This window comes from Xyrauchen texanus, chromosome 36 (genome assembly GCF_025860055.1).
Source record: "Xyrauchen texanus isolate HMW12.3.18 chromosome 36, RBS_HiC_50CHRs, whole genome shotgun sequence".
Classification (NCBI taxonomy): Eukaryota; Metazoa; Chordata; class Actinopteri; order Cypriniformes; family Catostomidae; genus Xyrauchen; species Xyrauchen texanus.
The window spans coordinates 36,857,035-36,876,496 of record NC_068311.1 but is presented as its reverse complement, the minus strand read 5'-3'; the positions used below and the strand labels follow the sequence as shown (position 1 = coordinate 36,876,496).

Sequence of the window (19,462 nt, the reverse complement as noted above, 5' to 3'; positions counted from 1 at the left end):
ATATCTCAATGCATATTTCTCTGGAAGAGTAAACAATTCTTCACCTTGACAGGCCAGAGAGCTTTCAGCCACGCATCTGTGGTCCTTCATCATTAAATATTTAGTGTGGGATGTGTGTTGGATGGGTCTAATGCTTCTGACATTTCACATCATGCTTTGATATTGGAATGTGCCACGACCACATCAGATGAAGCAGTTATTCATCTTTATAAATAAAACTGACCATGTAATTGCAGAACCACTCATAAAGGAGCAGACTGTAGAACAGGTATGACGAATATCACGCATAATACTCCATATTTCACCAACCATGCATGCCAATTATGACAGGACTGTTACCATGGAAATGTCATCAGCCGGTCATAACTAGTGATGTACATTGATTGGTGAGAGAATGGATTTTTCAAAGCTCAATAAAGCCATTGGAACAAGATGTTGCAGTCTGTCAGTCTGGCTAGATTCTTTGCAGATGGGTGTCCCAGAGTTCTTGAAGAACTAGGAGTAGCTTTTCAGCACACCTGAATCCAAAAAAATGCACTTGAACCTGTCATATTTAAAGCAAATACTTTTTTCAGTACTTTTTTTCCAAAATTGGGAGACTGGGGTACAAAGGGCATTTACTCGCAAGCTTTTGGGGTCAAAACTACATATATTCAAATCAACAAGTTGTTGGGTTGTCTGAAAGACTGGTCAACCAATTGGTCTTAATTATGCTGATTTTGGGTTTACCTTAATCTGACTGGATGTGTTTTTGGACCCTGAGGGAGCATTGCGCTATTGAGTTAAAAAAAAAGAAAAGCTGGATGGATCACACCAGGATCAAACAGAAGTGGTCTCGAGACCCATAGACCATCATGACCCATCACCTACTAAAGGAAGAGTGCCACTTCCAAGCCAAAAGGTTATGACAGCCAAATAAAAATCTAATTCCAATGCATTATACCAGTCAAAACATCATATCCAGTTACTGACTTTGTGATAATGATAAATCATACATGTCATGATGCATTGTGTTGTGGTATAAGAGTCTTTTGCAATTTTCCCAAAAACATGAGCAATGGCCTGAGAGCGCAACTTGAGCCCTACCTGAGACAAGTGATACTGTGTCTTTCTCCCATGATACAACAGTGACGTACTCCTCGACTGAGGCCGGAATAATGCACTTGAAGACGGCCGTATTCCCCCGCATGACTCTCTGGTCAGCCACACGAACGGTGTACGGCTCCCGGAATACTGCAGATGAAAACAATTCATCGAAACTGTGATAACTGTGATCTCAAGGGCAGCCCATACGGGTTGTATAATTACATTTAAAAATGTTGTTTTATTTATCCTAAATTACCAATGCATTTTTCAATATTAAAATATATAATCTATTACTATTTCTGTTTAAATGTGAACTCAACTCAGTTTGTTAAAAAATAGATGGGTATAATAATCATACCTAGTATATTTATAAATATACTAGGTATGATTATTATACCTATATCAATATTAAAATGAATATAATCTATTTCTTTTTCAATTTTAAAGGGTACTCTAACTCTGGTATATATATATATATATATATATATATATATATATATATATATATATATATATATATATATTACTGATATTTTAATAAAATAAATTCTCACTGTTAAATTAATGAAAATAAATGAAATGAATATAATAGGCATGATTATTATTATACATATTTAAATATGGCAATATCTATAATCTATTTCTTTATCAGTGTATAATGTACTCTGGCAAAAATAAAACTATTTAAATTTCTAATAATATTTTAATAAAACAAAATCTAACTGTATTAGAAATGCTTGTTAAATACTGTATATTTAACAAGAAGTTAGGGTCACTTGCTGTTTGTTTCAGGTGACTAAAATATGTTGATAATGCACATCGGCCTAAATAAAAAAGAAAATTTAATAAAAACAAATGGACCCAAATCCACCATTGTCTTTTCTCACACATGACTGACCAGAGCAAAGATTCATTCATATTTCAGTGTTTTTCATCTGTCTATCAAAAAGCATACTAAATACTACATACCTAAAGATACAAAGCTAAACTAAGGAGCTCTCAACATTACACATTTTACTTCTTGAATTTCTCTCATTTGTACTTTATTTCTATTGTTATCATCATCATCATACCTATATAACTTTTTTCCATGAAACACAAAAGAGTTGCTGACTTTTTGGAACTATTCCTTTAATGATAAAACCATTCCTTGATTACATGTACACTGTTATTCTGACTCACCGGCATTAATGTGGAGATCTTGACTCCTGATCTTTCCTGCTGGGTTTTCTGCTGTGCAATAGTAGGTATTGTCATTGATTAGGTTACTAAAGCTGGATGGCAGGAAGCCGTAGATCTGCAGCGTGCCATTGGGGTGCACATGGCGGATGCCTGGGACATCGTAGATCTCTTCCCCGGTGGCAAGGTACCAGCGCAGCGTGGCGGGGGGCACGGCTGCAGCAGGACAGGGCACCAGTGCCCCTGTGGTGCTGGAGAACACTACCTCTTGCAGAGATGCATTGACAAAATATAAGCTGGAACGTAGATCTTCACCGAAAACTGCAAAAGACAGAACAAGAGATGAGTGAGTGTGACAAATTGCTGATAAAGTCAAAAATAAAATTACAATTGGAGTTTTGTGTCTTTTAGTCCATGTCTGTTAGTCTGTATCATCTGTATGTTAGTGTACTCCTAAAAGCTCACAAAATTATCTTTTAGCACATATACACAATGTCCAATCAAATACTTTTGAGAATGAGAAACTCTTCCCCCTAATATCACCTGCCTCTGACTAGCAATAGCAAGAAGCAAATCCTATTTCATAGCTTTGATTCAAAGTAAAGTCTGTTGGCTATTAAAAAAAGCAAAGCAAAAACAATAAAAAAAACAACAACAAGAAAAACTCTTAAGTGTCCATCCCCAACTTCCTGTTTCTATTCATCTGTTTCAGTCATGTGACTTTTTATTCTCGCAGCCGGCATATTTGTAACCAACAGCAAAGGTGGTGAATGCAAAACCACCCGAGAATCTATAACAAGAAAACGTCAGTCATTGTTTTGATACATGCCAAGTCTCAGCATTTTGCGGGCACAGGTTCCGAATCATCAAGCCACGAGCTTCAGAGGCGGGTGGATGGTTCCATGCCTGAGCAAGAATGGCGGTAAGCTCCGTGTCGGCCTCAGACTGGGCAGGCACACCCAAAGGTGGCAGCCCAGTCGAGTCCTAGGAGTCCGACATCACCAGCGCACTCTCCGATGCTGCTATTGAAATCTCATCCTGCTCGTGAACCTCTGTTAAGCTAACAGGATCATCGCAGTTTTATTTCCTTATACATCATGTTCCGATCATGTGAAATTCAATGGAATGCCTTTATGGTCAGTGATCGGAGAAATCGAGTAGGAGTATTACACATCTGACTTCAATGGAATGCAGCATGAGACGTTTTTTTTTAACACATTTAATGTATTGTATGTATATAAATGTATATGTATATATATCTTGCTTCTGAATAACTATCTAAATCGAGCAGTTCTATAATACGTCAAATAAAAACAGCCATTTGGTTCCTAAATGTTTCATGGCAGCATCCCAACTGAATCATTGTCCAGTTGTGGTGCAGAACTCCTCTATCTCACAGGAAAAACTCAGCGATGGAGGAGACTGGTAAATACTGTGATGTTCCATGCTGCAGTCACCGTTTTTTTTACACGTTAACAGTGACGCAAAAGACCATTTTGACGCATCTGAAAAAATCGGATTTCAATTGCATTTGACACCACCATGTGGTCTGAATCAGATTTTGGAAAATTCAGATTTCATGTGGCTTTTTGCTGTCCAGACTATCAAAAACTCAACAATCTGGATATGCAAAAACAAAAACAGTGGCAGTGGCAGTCTGAACAAGGCCTTAGAAGGCACCATGATTAAGATACCTACCTACTGGAACAAATTTTAAACCCGCCAGTGATGCCTTAAAGTGCTGCCTCCGGTGGCAGATCACTAGGTTTCAGAACAAACAACTGGGGGGGATTCACTAAAAGTTGTGCCACTTTTGGGCGTGGTATTTAAAACCTAACCACTATCCACCCCACCCCATCTAATTTAAACATGCGCAATCAGGGCTAAAATTGCGCTGCATATTCACTATTTAAATTAAGTAACTGTCATTCCTTTTAGGCTTATAATGTATTGCGCTTCATTCACAAAAATTGTCCGGTGCACTACCAGTGCACACAGCGTATGCAAATATTCTGCACATTTACCCGCCGCAATTCATTCATAGTGAATTCCCGACCTAGTGTTTTATACATGATCTCCCCCTTTATCGCTGCTTAAATTACACAAAGGTGAGTAAATAATGACATCATTTTTGTTTGTGGGTTAACTATTTTTTAATACTGAGCATTCATGGAAATTGAGGGGGTGTTCCGAGGCAGAGAAATAACTGTCTGATAAGCCTATAGTGAATGCACAACATGTGTACAAATGCATACGCAGTATATAAAGCAGTATGTAAAGTTCAACGCAGTATGTAAAGTTCAACACTATGAGAACTTTTGTTATCACATCATTTGTTTAATTTAACCAATAACAACCAAATAAATGTTCAAGATGCTGTAAGACCTCTTGATAATTTCTGTCTATTCAGTGTTCAGTGCCACATCCCCATCCGTGCTCCAGTACAATCTCTGTTTGGCAGTAAATGGCTCACTAGTGACAGCTGGCAGCGCTTCCCTCGGGACCAAACATTTTAGCACTTCATAAATTTCTAACAAGGTTTCAAATCGCAGCAGTTTCAACCTTTTCTTAGGTTCAGCGGCTTTCACTCAAAGCAGAAGGTGCACATACTGTAGAAGAAAACATGTTTTCATAACCACATGTGTGCCCACATGCTCGGATATAACACTCTAGTCACTGGTAAACTTGATAAGCAAACACTGACAAGCAAACAATTGAAAGCAGCTAACAACTGTTCATAATGGTGATAATCTTTACTGTGGCAATCAGAGGCATATGGTTTCATTCATCAAGTGGCACACTGAAGCAACCATCTGTTAAAATATCTTGTTTTGCCAGCAAGAGGCTTGGCTGAGTGTATAGTCTCATATTAAATGGTGTGAAAACATTCTGATCTTAATGCAATAAGAATTTTATTACTCACGCTGTTATATACAATCATTGGGTCTCTCTCACTAACCGTGTGTACTCACATATTTATCAGCGAGTTTGCCCTTAAATGTATTCAAAATATAGGCTACAATTTAGAACCAACTTGTATGCAAAAATCCCAGACTTAAATATATTAAAGCTGTCAATTGATTCAAATGTTTACTGAATTAATTTCATGAGTTGCTGATTAATCATTCAAATTAATCACAGTTAATTGTATATATCAATATTTGCTGAGATAAACCCCCAAATAAAGATAATTCAATATATAATAATCTAAATAATGATAAATATAAAATCTAAATATTATAAATGTAATGATAGTTATAACAAATAGGCTTATAATAATCAGACACTGCATTATTGTGACAGATGATTTATTAGACAATACAATAAGTGGCTTTAGAAGTTATTATGCTGTTTACTTTATTTCCTTATCATTGATCATAAGCCTATCACTAGCCTACAGTCCACAGCATAGCAATTAGAGTTAGATAATCTGTCCGAGGTAGACCCTGTTCTCTGTCTGGCTATTTTTATTGGTCTATGTACAGTACATATTCGTCAGACTGATGTTTTTTGGGAGTCTCAAAGTAGTTGCAAAGCATTTCACTGCTATTTAGCATCTTGTGCAACATTTTAGGATGCTGTGCCAAGTTAAAACTCATTTTGTGCTGCTTACACTCGGTGTGTGCTCAAAGTCTATTTTTATAAATATACTGACTTCTAATTTCTGTCCTACTCCAGATGCGATTAGAACTTAGCATTGCGGTACTATGGATATTGTTGGCTTTTGTATGAGGAATTGCTTCTGTTCCTCATATTATACATCACTTTGGATAAAAGCGTCTGCTAAATTACTAAATGTAAATGTAATTCCTTTTCAAGGCAAGTTAGTCCACACGGCGGCCATGTTGGAAACGCTCCAAGGCAGCTATTTTCTATTGATACAAACAGCATAAAAGTACAGCTCCTATCTACTATAATGAGGAACGACTGAAACCTCCAGAACAGTTGGTTAGGATAATGAAAAATATATTTTTCAGACTGGTCCAGCTAATGCGCATGAGAATTAACTTTGAAAATGTGATTGGCTCTTTGACCTGTAAGGTGGGAATTACTTTTCTACACCTATCATATTGAGCATTCCCATTTCTCCCATTCATTTTAATTCAAGTGGTCCACCTTAGCTAAACTGTCTCTGGTGTTGCTTCTTGCCTGGACATCTGTGTGATGCCTGTACAGCTTGAATTGCACATACTGCATAACTCTAAATAGCTTCGGAGAATGGGAGAGTTCGGAATGGCATACTAGCCATACTATTATTACAGATTATGTCATATCTATATATAGTAAGATTGGTTTGTTAGTATGCCATTCCGAACACGTCCAACGCCTTCTCCTGTTTTTAGCGCTGGTACTGACCACTTAATGATACTTCATCTGACTTGTCTGGTAATCATTAGCTGATGCTTCGAAAGATCAGGCAACAGCAGGTTCAAAGTTTAAAATGATTGAACTCTGAACGGCTCCTTGACAGACCGTACAGGGGAGAACAATTTAGTCTTCCACAGTAGTCCCTCGTCAGTGCCATTTATCGTGTGATTGGTTTTAAGGTGATAGTTAAGACTTAAAGTTCTCCTGTGGTAATTAAATTCCGCCTTACAAAAGCTGTGAAGTACTTGATTGTTGTCAAAAGTACCAACTGTGTTTGTTTTGTGAGAGGTCCTTTCTCTATTACTTGATCAGTGACATGGAATCGCTGTTGTGTTTGTGCTTGTGGTGTGTGCATTGATGAAATAACCCCTGAAAAACTGCAAAGGATCTGCCCTATTCCACCCAGTGTTCAGAACTGGACAAAATGTCAGTGTCTAATGGGAAAACTGGAAAATACGTTAATAGTGTTAAAGAAATAGTTTCAACTTATTAAAAGAATGGCATACACATGCTCTCAGACATGAGCACAAGTACACATTTGCAGACAGTAACGAATGGCTATACAGTTGAGGTTGTACGGAAAGGCCCTTATGTATGCTAATTACTACCTGCGGGCATGTGCTCCCTTATTAAAATCCACATTTTAGTTTTAAAATCCAAATTGATCAACATTAGTGGAATGAGACTAGGAATAAATGTATGTTTCGTTAAAACATTCCCTGCACACATACTGAAGTATGGATATCGTACGTAATTATTAGTGAACCCATTGACGTTTTACATTCAAAGAGTAACAAGCATTTTCAGTGAGCTAGGTGTGGGAAATGTGCTCTAACTGTAATCTGAACCAGTGCCCCAAGCGAAACCACAAGAGAGAGACCCAGTGTGTACGTGATAGAGACTGAATGGCAGCCAGATAAAAGAACAGTTTTGAGATTTTAAACTTCGGCAAAATAAACTTCAGCATTCAATTTGTTTTGTATCCAGAGCTGGACTGTTAATCTGGCATACCGGGCATTTTCCCGGTGGGCCGACGCACTTTGAGGCCGATCACGGGCAGACTGGCCATCAAGAGAACCAAGCAGGCCAGTGGGTTGGCAGCAAAACGGGTCGCGATAAGCTAAAATGAGCCGCCGCGTCATGCAAAAGGGACTACAAAACGGCGCCACGATATGCAGAAAAGGACAGCGGGAAAAAAGTCTACAGGATAATGGCAGATAAATTAACTATTAATTGCAGCATCTCTACTTCTTTTATGACATGTATACATACTTTTATCAAAGATTTTCAGCAAGAAATCTTTTTTCTAAATTAACTATATCCTCAAAAAAAAAAAAAACGTAACATTTTAACACGTACATGCAGTAATTAATTAATAATAAAAAAAACATGACTAACCAATTTCTTACAAGTTATTTTAAAAGAACTATAAAGCAAATATATGAATGTTATATATTAGTGTTTGTTTTGATGTACGATGTGCCATGATTAATTGTGATTAATCACAGAAAACTTGCAATTAATTAGTTAAACATTTTTAATCAGTTCACATCCCTTATATAAACACAAAGTGGAATGTACCCCAAATACATTATGTCTCCTGTTTATCTCACTATAATAACTATTTGTCTATATATTAGGTGTCTTTAAATACTATGTACAAACATTAAAATACATACAAATACAATGTACTTATTGTGTAACTACATGTTGTTCTGCAGAATTCAAAAAAAAAATTCACATTTGCTGCTACTTTGGTTGAGGTACGGGTAGGTTTAGGGGAAGTGGTTAAGGTTTAGATTACGGTTTAGGATATGAGTTGGGGTAGGGTTAGGTTTAGGATTAGGGGTAAGGTTAACAGTGTAACTTTGAATTAAATTACATGCAGGTACATTAAATGTAAGTACACTGTAACAACTCTTACTGTATGTACATAATAAGTACATTGTATTAAATGCTTAGTACATGGTAGTTAAGACACTGAACATGAAGTGGGTCCGGAGTATTTATTAAGCATTTATAACATGTAAGTTAAAATGTAAATTTAAATTCTGCACGTATTGCATGAACGTTTTTTATGCTTTTATTCATGCTGTTATAACTGCATATAAATTATGTATAATGCATTTGTAACTAATTTAAGTCATCAATGAACCCCTATATATACACCATTAACAGAGGGAACATTAATGTAAGTGTGACCAGAATTTCTGATTTTCTATGAAGAAGGATTTATCAAGCTGCCATCCAGCCCAAACATTGCAAACCAAGTTGCAAACTTGCTAAAACATATTCAGGTCACATTATCCAACAAACATGGATTATATGTTTTTAATAAAGAAAATGAAACCTTTTTAAAACCTTAATATTTTTTAATGGTGTCATTATTTTCATGACGATTAAGCACAGTTCCAGCCAGTGGAATGCAAAACGTACTATATTGCATTTTAAAAAATTACAGCAATGCAATTATTTTATGCATTAAAATCAGCATAAATTACTAGGCTGTACAACGAATATACAATGACTTATGAATAATTTACCATTTCAATAATATGTAATTGCTTTTTTGCATTACATTGGAAATTAGATTTGTTTTTTTTTTTGGCATTACAATAATGAGAATGTGCTTACTTGGCATGATAATGATAAAGAAATTTAAGATTTCTTTTTTTATTTAGGCTAGGATGTGTTCTCATATTTTTTGTGAGATTCACGCACTTACACAGTTTCAGTGCTGCATGAGGATATTGTCACAGCAAGGAAGTAGAATTGGGAACGGAGAAAAAGAGTTTTTGTAGTACTGACTGTATGCTAAAGAGCACCGGCTTGGAGAGCACCAGGAGATTAGCTTTATGCCAGAGGCAGATTTCCAGTCACACTCTATCGGCCTCCACGTGAACATCTGCTCATTGTTTGAGCCCAGAATTCACTGAACGTGTCAAATCAACTTCAAATTTGTGAATGGAAATGTCCGCACTTATATTTTCTCTCTGGCCTCCAGGTCATGTTCAGGTACAGTGTATCTTTTAATTTAGTTTCATGTCGATAGTTCATATGCAGCCTGATCTCATGAAAAAAAAAAAAAAAGTCTGACAAAGTGTTTGCAAAATAATATTACATTGGTCCTTAAAAGTATTGAGGCCATTCTGAGGTGAATAGTTCACTCGATTCAATTCACAAGGAATAAGAGGCCACTGGGAAGCCAAATAATAAATAAATAAATAAATAAAACAGCACTTTAAAATCTGTAATTAATCACTGTTAACTATGGAAAAGCATGCAATTAAATGTTATTAAATATTTTTATCGACTGACAGCACTACTTAAAATGTATCTATTTCCAAGTCATGCACTAAAGGCTAAAAGTATAATACAGTACATATATATATATATATATATATATATATATATATAAGAAAAACAAGCATTTAATTACAGAACACATAATGCAGAAGTCACTGACAGTCACACGCAACAGCATTTATCATGTTCATCTGTCTAATCAGCCATCACAAACTGCTCTCAGGGGCACTGATGCATTTGATCTTAGCAAAGGTGCAATCAATGCTGATGAGGCAAACACTAACAACCCAAATACAGAAATGAATATATGTCTACCAAGTACTATTCAAATATGCCAATTAGTAAGATCTTACAATTGATGGATTACGTCATTTATTAGCTGATTTTCTAAGAAGTTATTGAACATCCCATCTAGTACAGGACAGCTGGAAACCCTAGGAGAGTATCCTCACACTTAGCACTAAGGGAAACTCAATGAGTTTGGCAGTAGCATATAACTAATTAGTCAATTTCTAATGAGATTGAACCATATTTTTTTATTATTTTTAGCATTGAATGAAATATATTTATAATCCACATTTATTTCAACTTGTCCACCAAGATTTTTTTGTTTTGTTACTGCCACATGCTAGAGTGTACGTTAAGTTAAGTATTGCACTCGCAATGTGTTGGCCAAACATTTGCATCTGAAGTTGCACAAAGTGTGTTTCAGTGAAAAAAAAGGTGTCTTAGGCTGTGAATATACTTCAGATAAAACTGAAGAAAGAATAGGTGCGACATTTTAAACATAATCTGGCCAGAAAAAAAAAAAATATTTGTGTTCGTTGCTGTGAAACAGATTTGAAACAGGTTGCCAGTGCAAACTTTCAGGAAAACTTCATACTAGCTTTTAAATACCTTGTTACTACCATAAGTATGTCATGTCATCAGTGGGTGTGACCTTATGCTCCAGCTACTTTGAGGACAACATTTATTTCTGGTTGATTTCTTTACTCAGCCAAGATGGTGGTGGCGTAGTGGGCTAAAGCACATAACTGGTAATCAGAAGGTCACTGGTTCAATCCCCACAGCCACCACCATTGTGTCCTTGAGCAAGGCACTTAACTCCAGGTTGCTCCAGGGGGATTGTCCCTGTAATAAGTGCACTGTAAGTAGCTTTGGATAAAAGCTGCCAAATGCATAAATGTAAATGTAAGATCACTCAACATGAACACACTGGAGTATAGAGTTACAGAGCTGGTGCAAACAAAAACAAATCTGTACAATAATTTGCGTAGAGACACCTTACAAAAAATTTGAGTTCTTAACTTTACGTTAAATGTGCCACTCTATGAGCTTTCGATTTGCAGCAAATTCACCAGACATTTGCAGCTCTTCACTGTTAGTGATGAAACTGCAGCAAACCTTTGGCAGCAATGAAGACCCTTACAAAATATCTAAACTGGCCACAAACTTGCCACAAAATGTAATGCTCATTATTTTCACATGCAAATGAGCATTTGATTCACCGCAAATATTTGCCAGAAGTTTCCAGCTCTTTGCCGGTAACGGTGAACCTCCGGCAAACCTTTGTCAACAATGGACAATTTGCTGCAAGTTTGCCGCAAAGCTCATTTGCATGTGAAAATTATCAGTGGCGAATTTGCAGCAAGATTGCCAAGGCCATTTATTTATTTATTTTTGTGATTATGTCTACAAAAGTCAATAAAATACAGCAAATGTTGTAACCAGTGCATACAATAGCCATGTGTGTTAGCATTAGCATTAGCACCTTGAACGCAGAATGTAAACATGGCAAGTTACACATTATCTATTGCATATACCTGTATATTAAATCATCACCAAGTGGTTAAAACAACTCCCATGTGTATTATATTCGTAGAATAACGTCGTAATTTTAACACGATTTATATCCACATTGGTTTATATTTTACAGCATGTATCTAATTTTTAAATGATCCTCTAAACACTGGCCCCAGCAGTGTGGGCAATGTGTCTAAATGTTTGCAAACTGTATATTGTTGCTCAGCTGTTTCAACATTCTTTCTAGCTCTGAGCTAAGAATGAATCAGGGAAAAAAATTCACCCTGAGTGTATTGGAGCCTTTAGAAGACATCATAATCATTCTACATAGGAAGCCTTTTCGTTTTTGAAACAGAACCAATATCTTTGATCCAGCAAGAATGTACAATAAAGCAATACATACTTTATGCAGATAACTCCAACAATATGAGTGCTCTCTGATTGAGCCAATGTTGTACTTTGTTCATGTGCTACTGTTTGTGCCAGGTCTGGTGAGCATAGGAGCACCACTGTCTGCCCTGTCACTGCTGCACGGGATCATGGCATATCTGCTCCACAGTGACAGTCTCTGTCAGGGGCCTGGGGTAATTAAAGCTGCACTCAGCACAACGCCTGAGGGGCGTTGGGTTCGGTGGAGGGGTGTTATGAGACAAGGTGCTGAAGGGAGCAACTGCCGACAGTGGGCAAGGATTGAGGACAAGTTAGGTACGAGTGGGACAATATTTTTGCCACTGTGAGTATGCACTTCTCTCCTACAGCCCCCACAGGCTTTAGCACTCGCAGCACTTGCCAAATGACTGTCTCCCAATTTGCTTTCATGAATATTAAGCAGAACATGACAGTCAAGAAAAGGCCTGCCGTCTGCTAGCCTGTGATATGTGCAGACAGATCGGCTCTCTGATGTCGGCAAAGGGTAAAGCGCGCAGAGTGTGGCCCTGCGGTGCGCCACTGATTCCCGTTGTCAGTTTTAAACAAGCGAACGTGAGCAGCTCGTTAAGAGCCGACTTGGCAGTGGGCTGAGATCTAGCCTTTAATGTCTGAATTTGCCCAGCTGATGGCATGAACATCTCGTAAGGCAATTTCAATCGAAGCATTCGATATTCTCAACACTATAGATTTTTTTTCTGATGTTTAACCCTAAAGGTTTTTGTATCATGGGGGATTCAAACATTTAAATATCCAGTTTAATATGTAGAGACAACAATAATGCTATGTTCATGTAGTCAGTGCATGGGATTTAAAACTGTATTTACAAACAAGTGTGACTCTAAAATGTTTGTGTTCAAAGTGTCATGTCATGGCTCGAATACTGTCTATATGAAGGAAAAACCAAAGTCAAGTCTCATGTCTACCGTTACAAAAATTGAGAGTTCATGGCAAATTTGCCTCAAACTTGCTGCAAATTCGCCACTGATCATTTTCACATGCAAATGAGATTTGCGGCAAACTTAAGGCAAATTTCCATTGTTGCCAAAGGTTTTCCGGAGGTTCACCACTAGTGGTGGAGAGCTGCAAACTTCTGGCATACATTAGAGGGGAATCACAAGCTCATTTGTAGAGTTGGAATACTCGAGTTCTGATTCGGAGTCGCAAGTCTAATTTGAATGGACTTGGACTTGTCACAGACTCTAATGCATTTTTTCTCAGGCTACGTCTACGTTAATCCGGATACATTTGAAAACGGCATTTTTGTTTCAAAACGCTCTCCGTCCACACTAATGTTTTCAAGCGTTTTCCAAAAGTTGCTCATCCACACTGAAACATATGAAAATGCTTAAATCTTGTTACTGCGCATGTGGAAAATCCCCACTGCATGTACTGTTTGAAACGCAATTGTCCTCGTGTTCCGTCGCCGGACACCAATTCCGAGTAAACTTCCCTTCGCCTTTGAAGGAATGTAATGTGAAGGTTGTACAAAGTGACATTTATTTTTTAACAACGCCATCAAAGTGAGTATCAGGCACAACAGCGACGCTATAACACAGGTCGACATGTAGATTTTTTGGTTATATAGATCACATGACTAAATATGCGTCATCGTTTTCCAAAGCATCCGTTTTCACAGTCCACACAACAACGCGAAAACTGCGTTTTCAAAAGTATCCACTGCGTTTTCAAAAAGCTCAGTTTTCGCGGACAAATACGCCATCTCAGTGTGGACGGAAGGCCAAAACAGAGAGAAAAAGATGTGTTTTCAAGCGAAAACGTTTGGACTAGACCTCAGACTTGACTCGGACTCGAGCATTTAGTGACTTATTGATGTGCTCTCTACAGTTAGTACAATCATACATTCGGTGTATTTGATACTGCACATCAGTTTTCACGTGTATATGTCCTTACGTGTGATTATTTTGGCTGAGATCAGCAGCTCACACTCTTTCAAAGTAAGAGTGCTCTCCCGCTATCATCCAGAAATATCACTAATTTAAGTACACTTTAAAAAGTAGATTCCCCAACTCTGCAATTATTAAATAGAACAAGTTTTATCAGACTCACGCTTACTACGCAGTAATTTCTAACTGAAAATGTTGACTATATCGAGACCAATTCAAATTTACTATGTATCAGGGATATTTAAACTAATATGATGGATGAAATAGACCACGATGGAAATTGTACTATAGCTCAGTCCGTCACATATTTATTGCCACAGCAACCTCTGTGTGTTACCTTATAAGCTGGCACTTGTTTCAATGGCAAAAAAAGTCAGAAAATACAATGAAGAACACAAGTGAGGGGAGAAGTCTCTATTCACCTATTATCCATACTAAATATAATGTGAAATGAAACATCAGCCCAAGGAGAGTTTGTCAAAAAAATTTGATCTTGATTTTTTTGAAGTAGGCTAAACCTGGACACAGCAGGAGGACTGAAAAGTGTGAAGTGTAGTAGTACAAAACAAAATTGTTATGGTATCTGATCCTTTCTTTTTTTATTTTATGTTATTGTATTTAATTTTATGGGCATTATTAAATGTGTTAATATTACCATTTATTAAATGTATTTAATTAATTACATTAAAAGTACACCCATCATTTTAGATAAAAATAAACTAAATTGAATGGACAAAAATTTTAATTTGAAATAATAATAACTGGTTGTAATGACTAATAAAGCGTTCACTTTCTTTAGTCTATGTTTTTTGGGGAAAAGCAACAAATAATTGAAAGGTCATTCTGAAACAATTTTGAAATTTGTTCAGCAGAATAATAATCATAAAATGTATATATGAAATCAACGGGGTGTTTTTGTTACATTTATATTGACAAATTGTTTTTCTTAGCTGTGAAGTTTAAAATAAGCTTAAAATATTGATTTTGAGTTTACGGTTACAATTTCAATTCAGATTCATGAAAAGATTACTCCGTAATCTCTGTTACTCTGACTCAACTCGGACTTGGACCGTTATGGACTCGTTATTGAGTCCAACTCGGACCCTTTTGGACTTGGACTCGACTCAGACATGATTATTTATAGACTCGGACTTGACTCAGAGTCGACTACGGTGGACTCGAACCCAACACTACTCATTTGCATGTGAAAATAATTTGCTGAAAATTTGTGGCAAGTTTGTGGCTAGTTTAGATTTTTTGTTAGGGTATTCTAACGATAGCAGTCTGATTTAAAAAAGATTTATGTCACTGAGGCGATATATTTACAAAATGATATTTCGTGGTTCATTACATGTATTACGCCAGTTCCAAGTGAAATGGACAATGTGTGTTGCTAAAAGCGAGTTAATTGGTCTCCAAAACAAATGATGAAGGTTAATGCTCTATCAAGTTTTAAATCAACAAAACCTTCATCCTTCCCCTAAACTTTAAACCTAAATCTAACTGATACATTAAAAATGGCAAATGTGAGATGAAAAACACAATTGCCAAAGCAGCCATGCCATTTTATGGTGCTTCGACTCACATGTCAACTTGCATCATGCTCTACACTATTTTTAAATGTTTTAAATAATAAAAAGCATTGTGTGAGGAACAGAGTGAAAAGTAAGTGTTTATGAAGTGATAATCTGTAATTTACATGTAACTAGTGTGAAATTTATATGAAGATAATAACAGTAATTGTTATTGTTATAGCGCCTCTAGTCTTTATTTCACCAGAAAACTGCCACAATATGTACAACAAGGCACGTAAAAGTAATTTAGACAAACTTTAGATATGGTAACGGAATTCTGTGAGACCAGGTTGTAAGATAACCTTGAATAACACCTGTAATTATAGTGATAGTGACTAAAGTGATTATCACATATAGTGACATAACACCAAAAAGTCTCATCACAATTGACACAATCAACGAGGCTAATGGAAGTTCTTTTGTCGAATCTTAATTAATTGTCTGTGTTTATATATATATATATATATGTATATATATATATATATATTATATATATATATATAATTTTTCTTTATTTATTTTTTTTTATTGTTTATTTGTTTTATTATAACTTGAGTGTAGCACATTAGAGGTAAAGACAAGCATGTGAGCAATGTAATGCTATCACACTGTATGTTTTCTTCTGTGACTAACAACTTGTTCTAAAGTAGGGTTAAATTCCTACAGTACAGGTTAACCAAAGTTAAATTAGAAGCATGTTTCCAAACAGTTATTATTTTTGCAATTCCATTTGGTGGTGCTAGTGGCGCAGATATCATACACTTCAGCTTTAAGAAATGTCGCTTTTGTGAAGTAAATCATGATGAAATTCATCAACCGCAGTGTCAGACAGCATCTACAGGACTGTCTAAGAGCTCATACAATGACTGACATCTCTTAATTCCATAAATAATTACTAATTATCAAACTCATTTAACTTAAAACAAACCCTACACACCCAGATCATTTCTATTCATTCTAAGTGCACAAACAGATGGTGAACACAACTGCTTAAATAAATGTTAATTCATTCTTATAATAATTTAATATTAAAAACTCAAAACACTTTTAGATTGCTGCACAATTAGCTCCCGCCACATTTCATTAGTTTAGGTTACAACAGGCCAGTTGTGCCATAGTAATTTTTGATACATTTGACACTCAGAAATACAAAGTATTTTGATACTAATGCTGAATTTCCAACTTCCAACTCGGAAACTCATGCAGAATTGTGGAACTCCGACTTCACCGTGATGCAGGTTCACGATGTCACAGAAACATGTCGGCTCCCAAAAAAAAGTGCAGATGTTAAATGTCTACTTTTATTAAATATAATCTGTCCTATAATCTAAGTTCCTAGAATACAATACAGAACAAATGCTAGCTTTGCAACATTGTTTATCGATTTGGTTGCTAGAAGATGTCTCCACTGACAATGAAATTCCTGCACAGCTAATGGGAGTGTTGCCACTTTGTTTGCTTATTCGGTATCATCCGAGCACCAAGCAATGGAATGCCTTTATGATCGGTGATCCAACTTTGAATGGAACAGCATTAATATAGGTTATTTGAACCTTCTTATAGCTGAAGCTTTAATTTAAAAAAATTACAAAAAATCTAGAGTTCTGGCAAATTTGCCACAGATTTGGCCCACCTTATTTTCACATGCAAATGAGCATGTAATTTCCCACAAATGTTTGGCAGAAGTTTGCAGCTCTTCACCAGTAGCGGTGAACCTGCAGCAAACCTTTGGCAACAATGGACAATTTGCCGCAAGTTTTCCAAAAGGTCGTTTGCATGCGAATATATTATCTGTTGCGAATTTGCAACAAGTTTGCAGCAAATTTGCCATGAACTCTCGAGTTTTTTTAAAGGGCTTGCACAATTGGAATTGCAAAAATAATGATTTTTCAACAGTCATGTGGTTAGTTGAGCTAATGTTGCTACAATGGGCTGGTCAGGATACTCAAACAGAGTAATGTTTTGATAGCACCACAGGTCAACACTGTTTATTATTGGCGGAATCAACCTAAAAAGGCTTACTTATCTCTGCATATTAAGTTGGGATGTATTTAAACATTGAAAAATAACACATATAACCTTTAATGTAAGTGAGTTATGTTAGCTTTTTAGCATGATTTCTGCTCCTTTGGTTGTCAATTAATGTTTTATGTATACCCTTACAAAAAATCAAACTAGCTGCATACTTTCTGCAAATTTGCCTCTCGTTATTTTCACATCCAAATGAGCTTTTGATTCGCCGCAAATGTTTGCCAGAAGTTTGCAGCTCTTCGTCGGTAGCGGTGAACCTCTGGTAAACCTTTGGCAACAATTGACAATTTGCTGCAAGTTTGCTGCAAAGCTCATTTGCATGTGAAAATTATCACTGGCGAAATTGCGTCAAATTTGAGGAAATTTGCCATGAACTCTCAATTTTCGTAAGGGTACTTTTTTTGGAGGTATCAACCTACATTACAAAAGGCTAACTGCACTCATATAAGCTGGGATAGAAGAATTTAAATAACTGGGGGAAAAAAACATAAATAACCTTTAATGTTAGTTGTACAGTATATGGAGTATGTTAGCTTAATAGCATGATATATGATCCTTTAATTGTCAAGTCAAGCCTGCTGTTTACACTTTTTGGAGAAATCAACCTATAAACTTATAGTTGTTACTGCATATAAGCTGAGATAGATGTATTTAAACATTGACAAACTCCCTTTAATGTCTGTTGTATATGGGATGTTAGCTTATAAGCATCATTTTTGCTGCATTGGTTGTCATAGTAAAAGATTATGAAAGCGTGTCTAATCAGTAAAATCAGACTTTTATCTTGGCGTTCTCTAAATAAGAGTCTGTTAGTGGACAGCAACATTAGGGGATATAATCGGAAGTGCTTCGTTGGTAGTCAAAACTCATCTTTGAAAATACAGAGAAGCCTCTATTTAACAGCTCAAAGGGAAGACTATTAGGCCAGTGTGCAGAGAGGCGCTTCAAAATGATGTAGAACATCTTCACAAACAAGCATCCTGCCTTCATTAGCGTCAACAAGAACACTCATTGTGGTCACTGAAACTCCGGATAGTAGCTTTTCCACTCCCTGGCATGTAAAACTGTTCTGGGTTCAGTGAAAGACATCCTCTGTGTGTCTTTATCATGGTGCAGGTGTTTATTTAAATGGCATCTGTACACATCCGTCTATTTGAGCTTGCAGAGCAAATGGCCAGCTCGGATTGCTGTGTGCGCTAGTCAACTTGTGACACAATGATGCCAAACCTCACAGTCCACATCTCAGTACACCTGTTCATTCCTGATGGCCCATATAAGGCAATATTTCAGTATCTCTGCAACAAATAGCAATAAAGTAATGAAATATAATTCATTTAAATCCTATACCATGATTAATGCATTCCTGACATCAGTTAATTTGTATCAGCAGCAAAGATTTCATGGATTTGTGTTCTAAACCAGATTATAAAACTAATGAAGCAACAAAATATTCTCTAGAATAAAGATCTAAATTAGTATGTTCGTAATAGAATTGCTACTATGTATACAATATGCAACTCTTAATGTTTACATTGTTTTTACATACAATAGGGTTGCCAACTGTCACGTATTAGCCAGGACTTCCTGTGTTTTGGTTGAAATTAAGATTTATATTTGCATGACCAAAAGCTGGCAACCCTATCATCACATGACCTCATTACATGGCGTTCTGTTATTATCTTGGCAAAAAAATTATAAAATGAAAAACAAAGCAAATTGTTTTCTGTTGTTTAACCCAGTCTTGTGTACAAATGGCTTAACTATTGGAAGTGCGATCAAATA

At 36.4% G+C, this 19,462-nt stretch overlaps 1 protein-coding gene across 1 annotated transcript in view; it reads right to left on the bottom strand.

Annotated features, from left to right (window-relative positions):
• The window catches only part of LOC127629870 (cell adhesion molecule DSCAM-like), a 243,521-nt gene that overhangs the window by 200,576 nt on the left and 23,483 nt on the right, over window positions 1-19,462 (bottom strand). The window contains exons 2-3 of the mRNA XM_052107151.1: window positions 2,269-2,586; window positions 1,087-1,233 (exon numbers count right to left, since the gene is read on the bottom strand). Coding sequence (XP_051963111.1) covers window positions 1,087-1,233; window positions 2,269-2,586 — 465 coding nt within the window. The remainder of the gene's footprint in view (window positions 1-1,086; window positions 1,234-2,268; window positions 2,587-19,462) is intronic.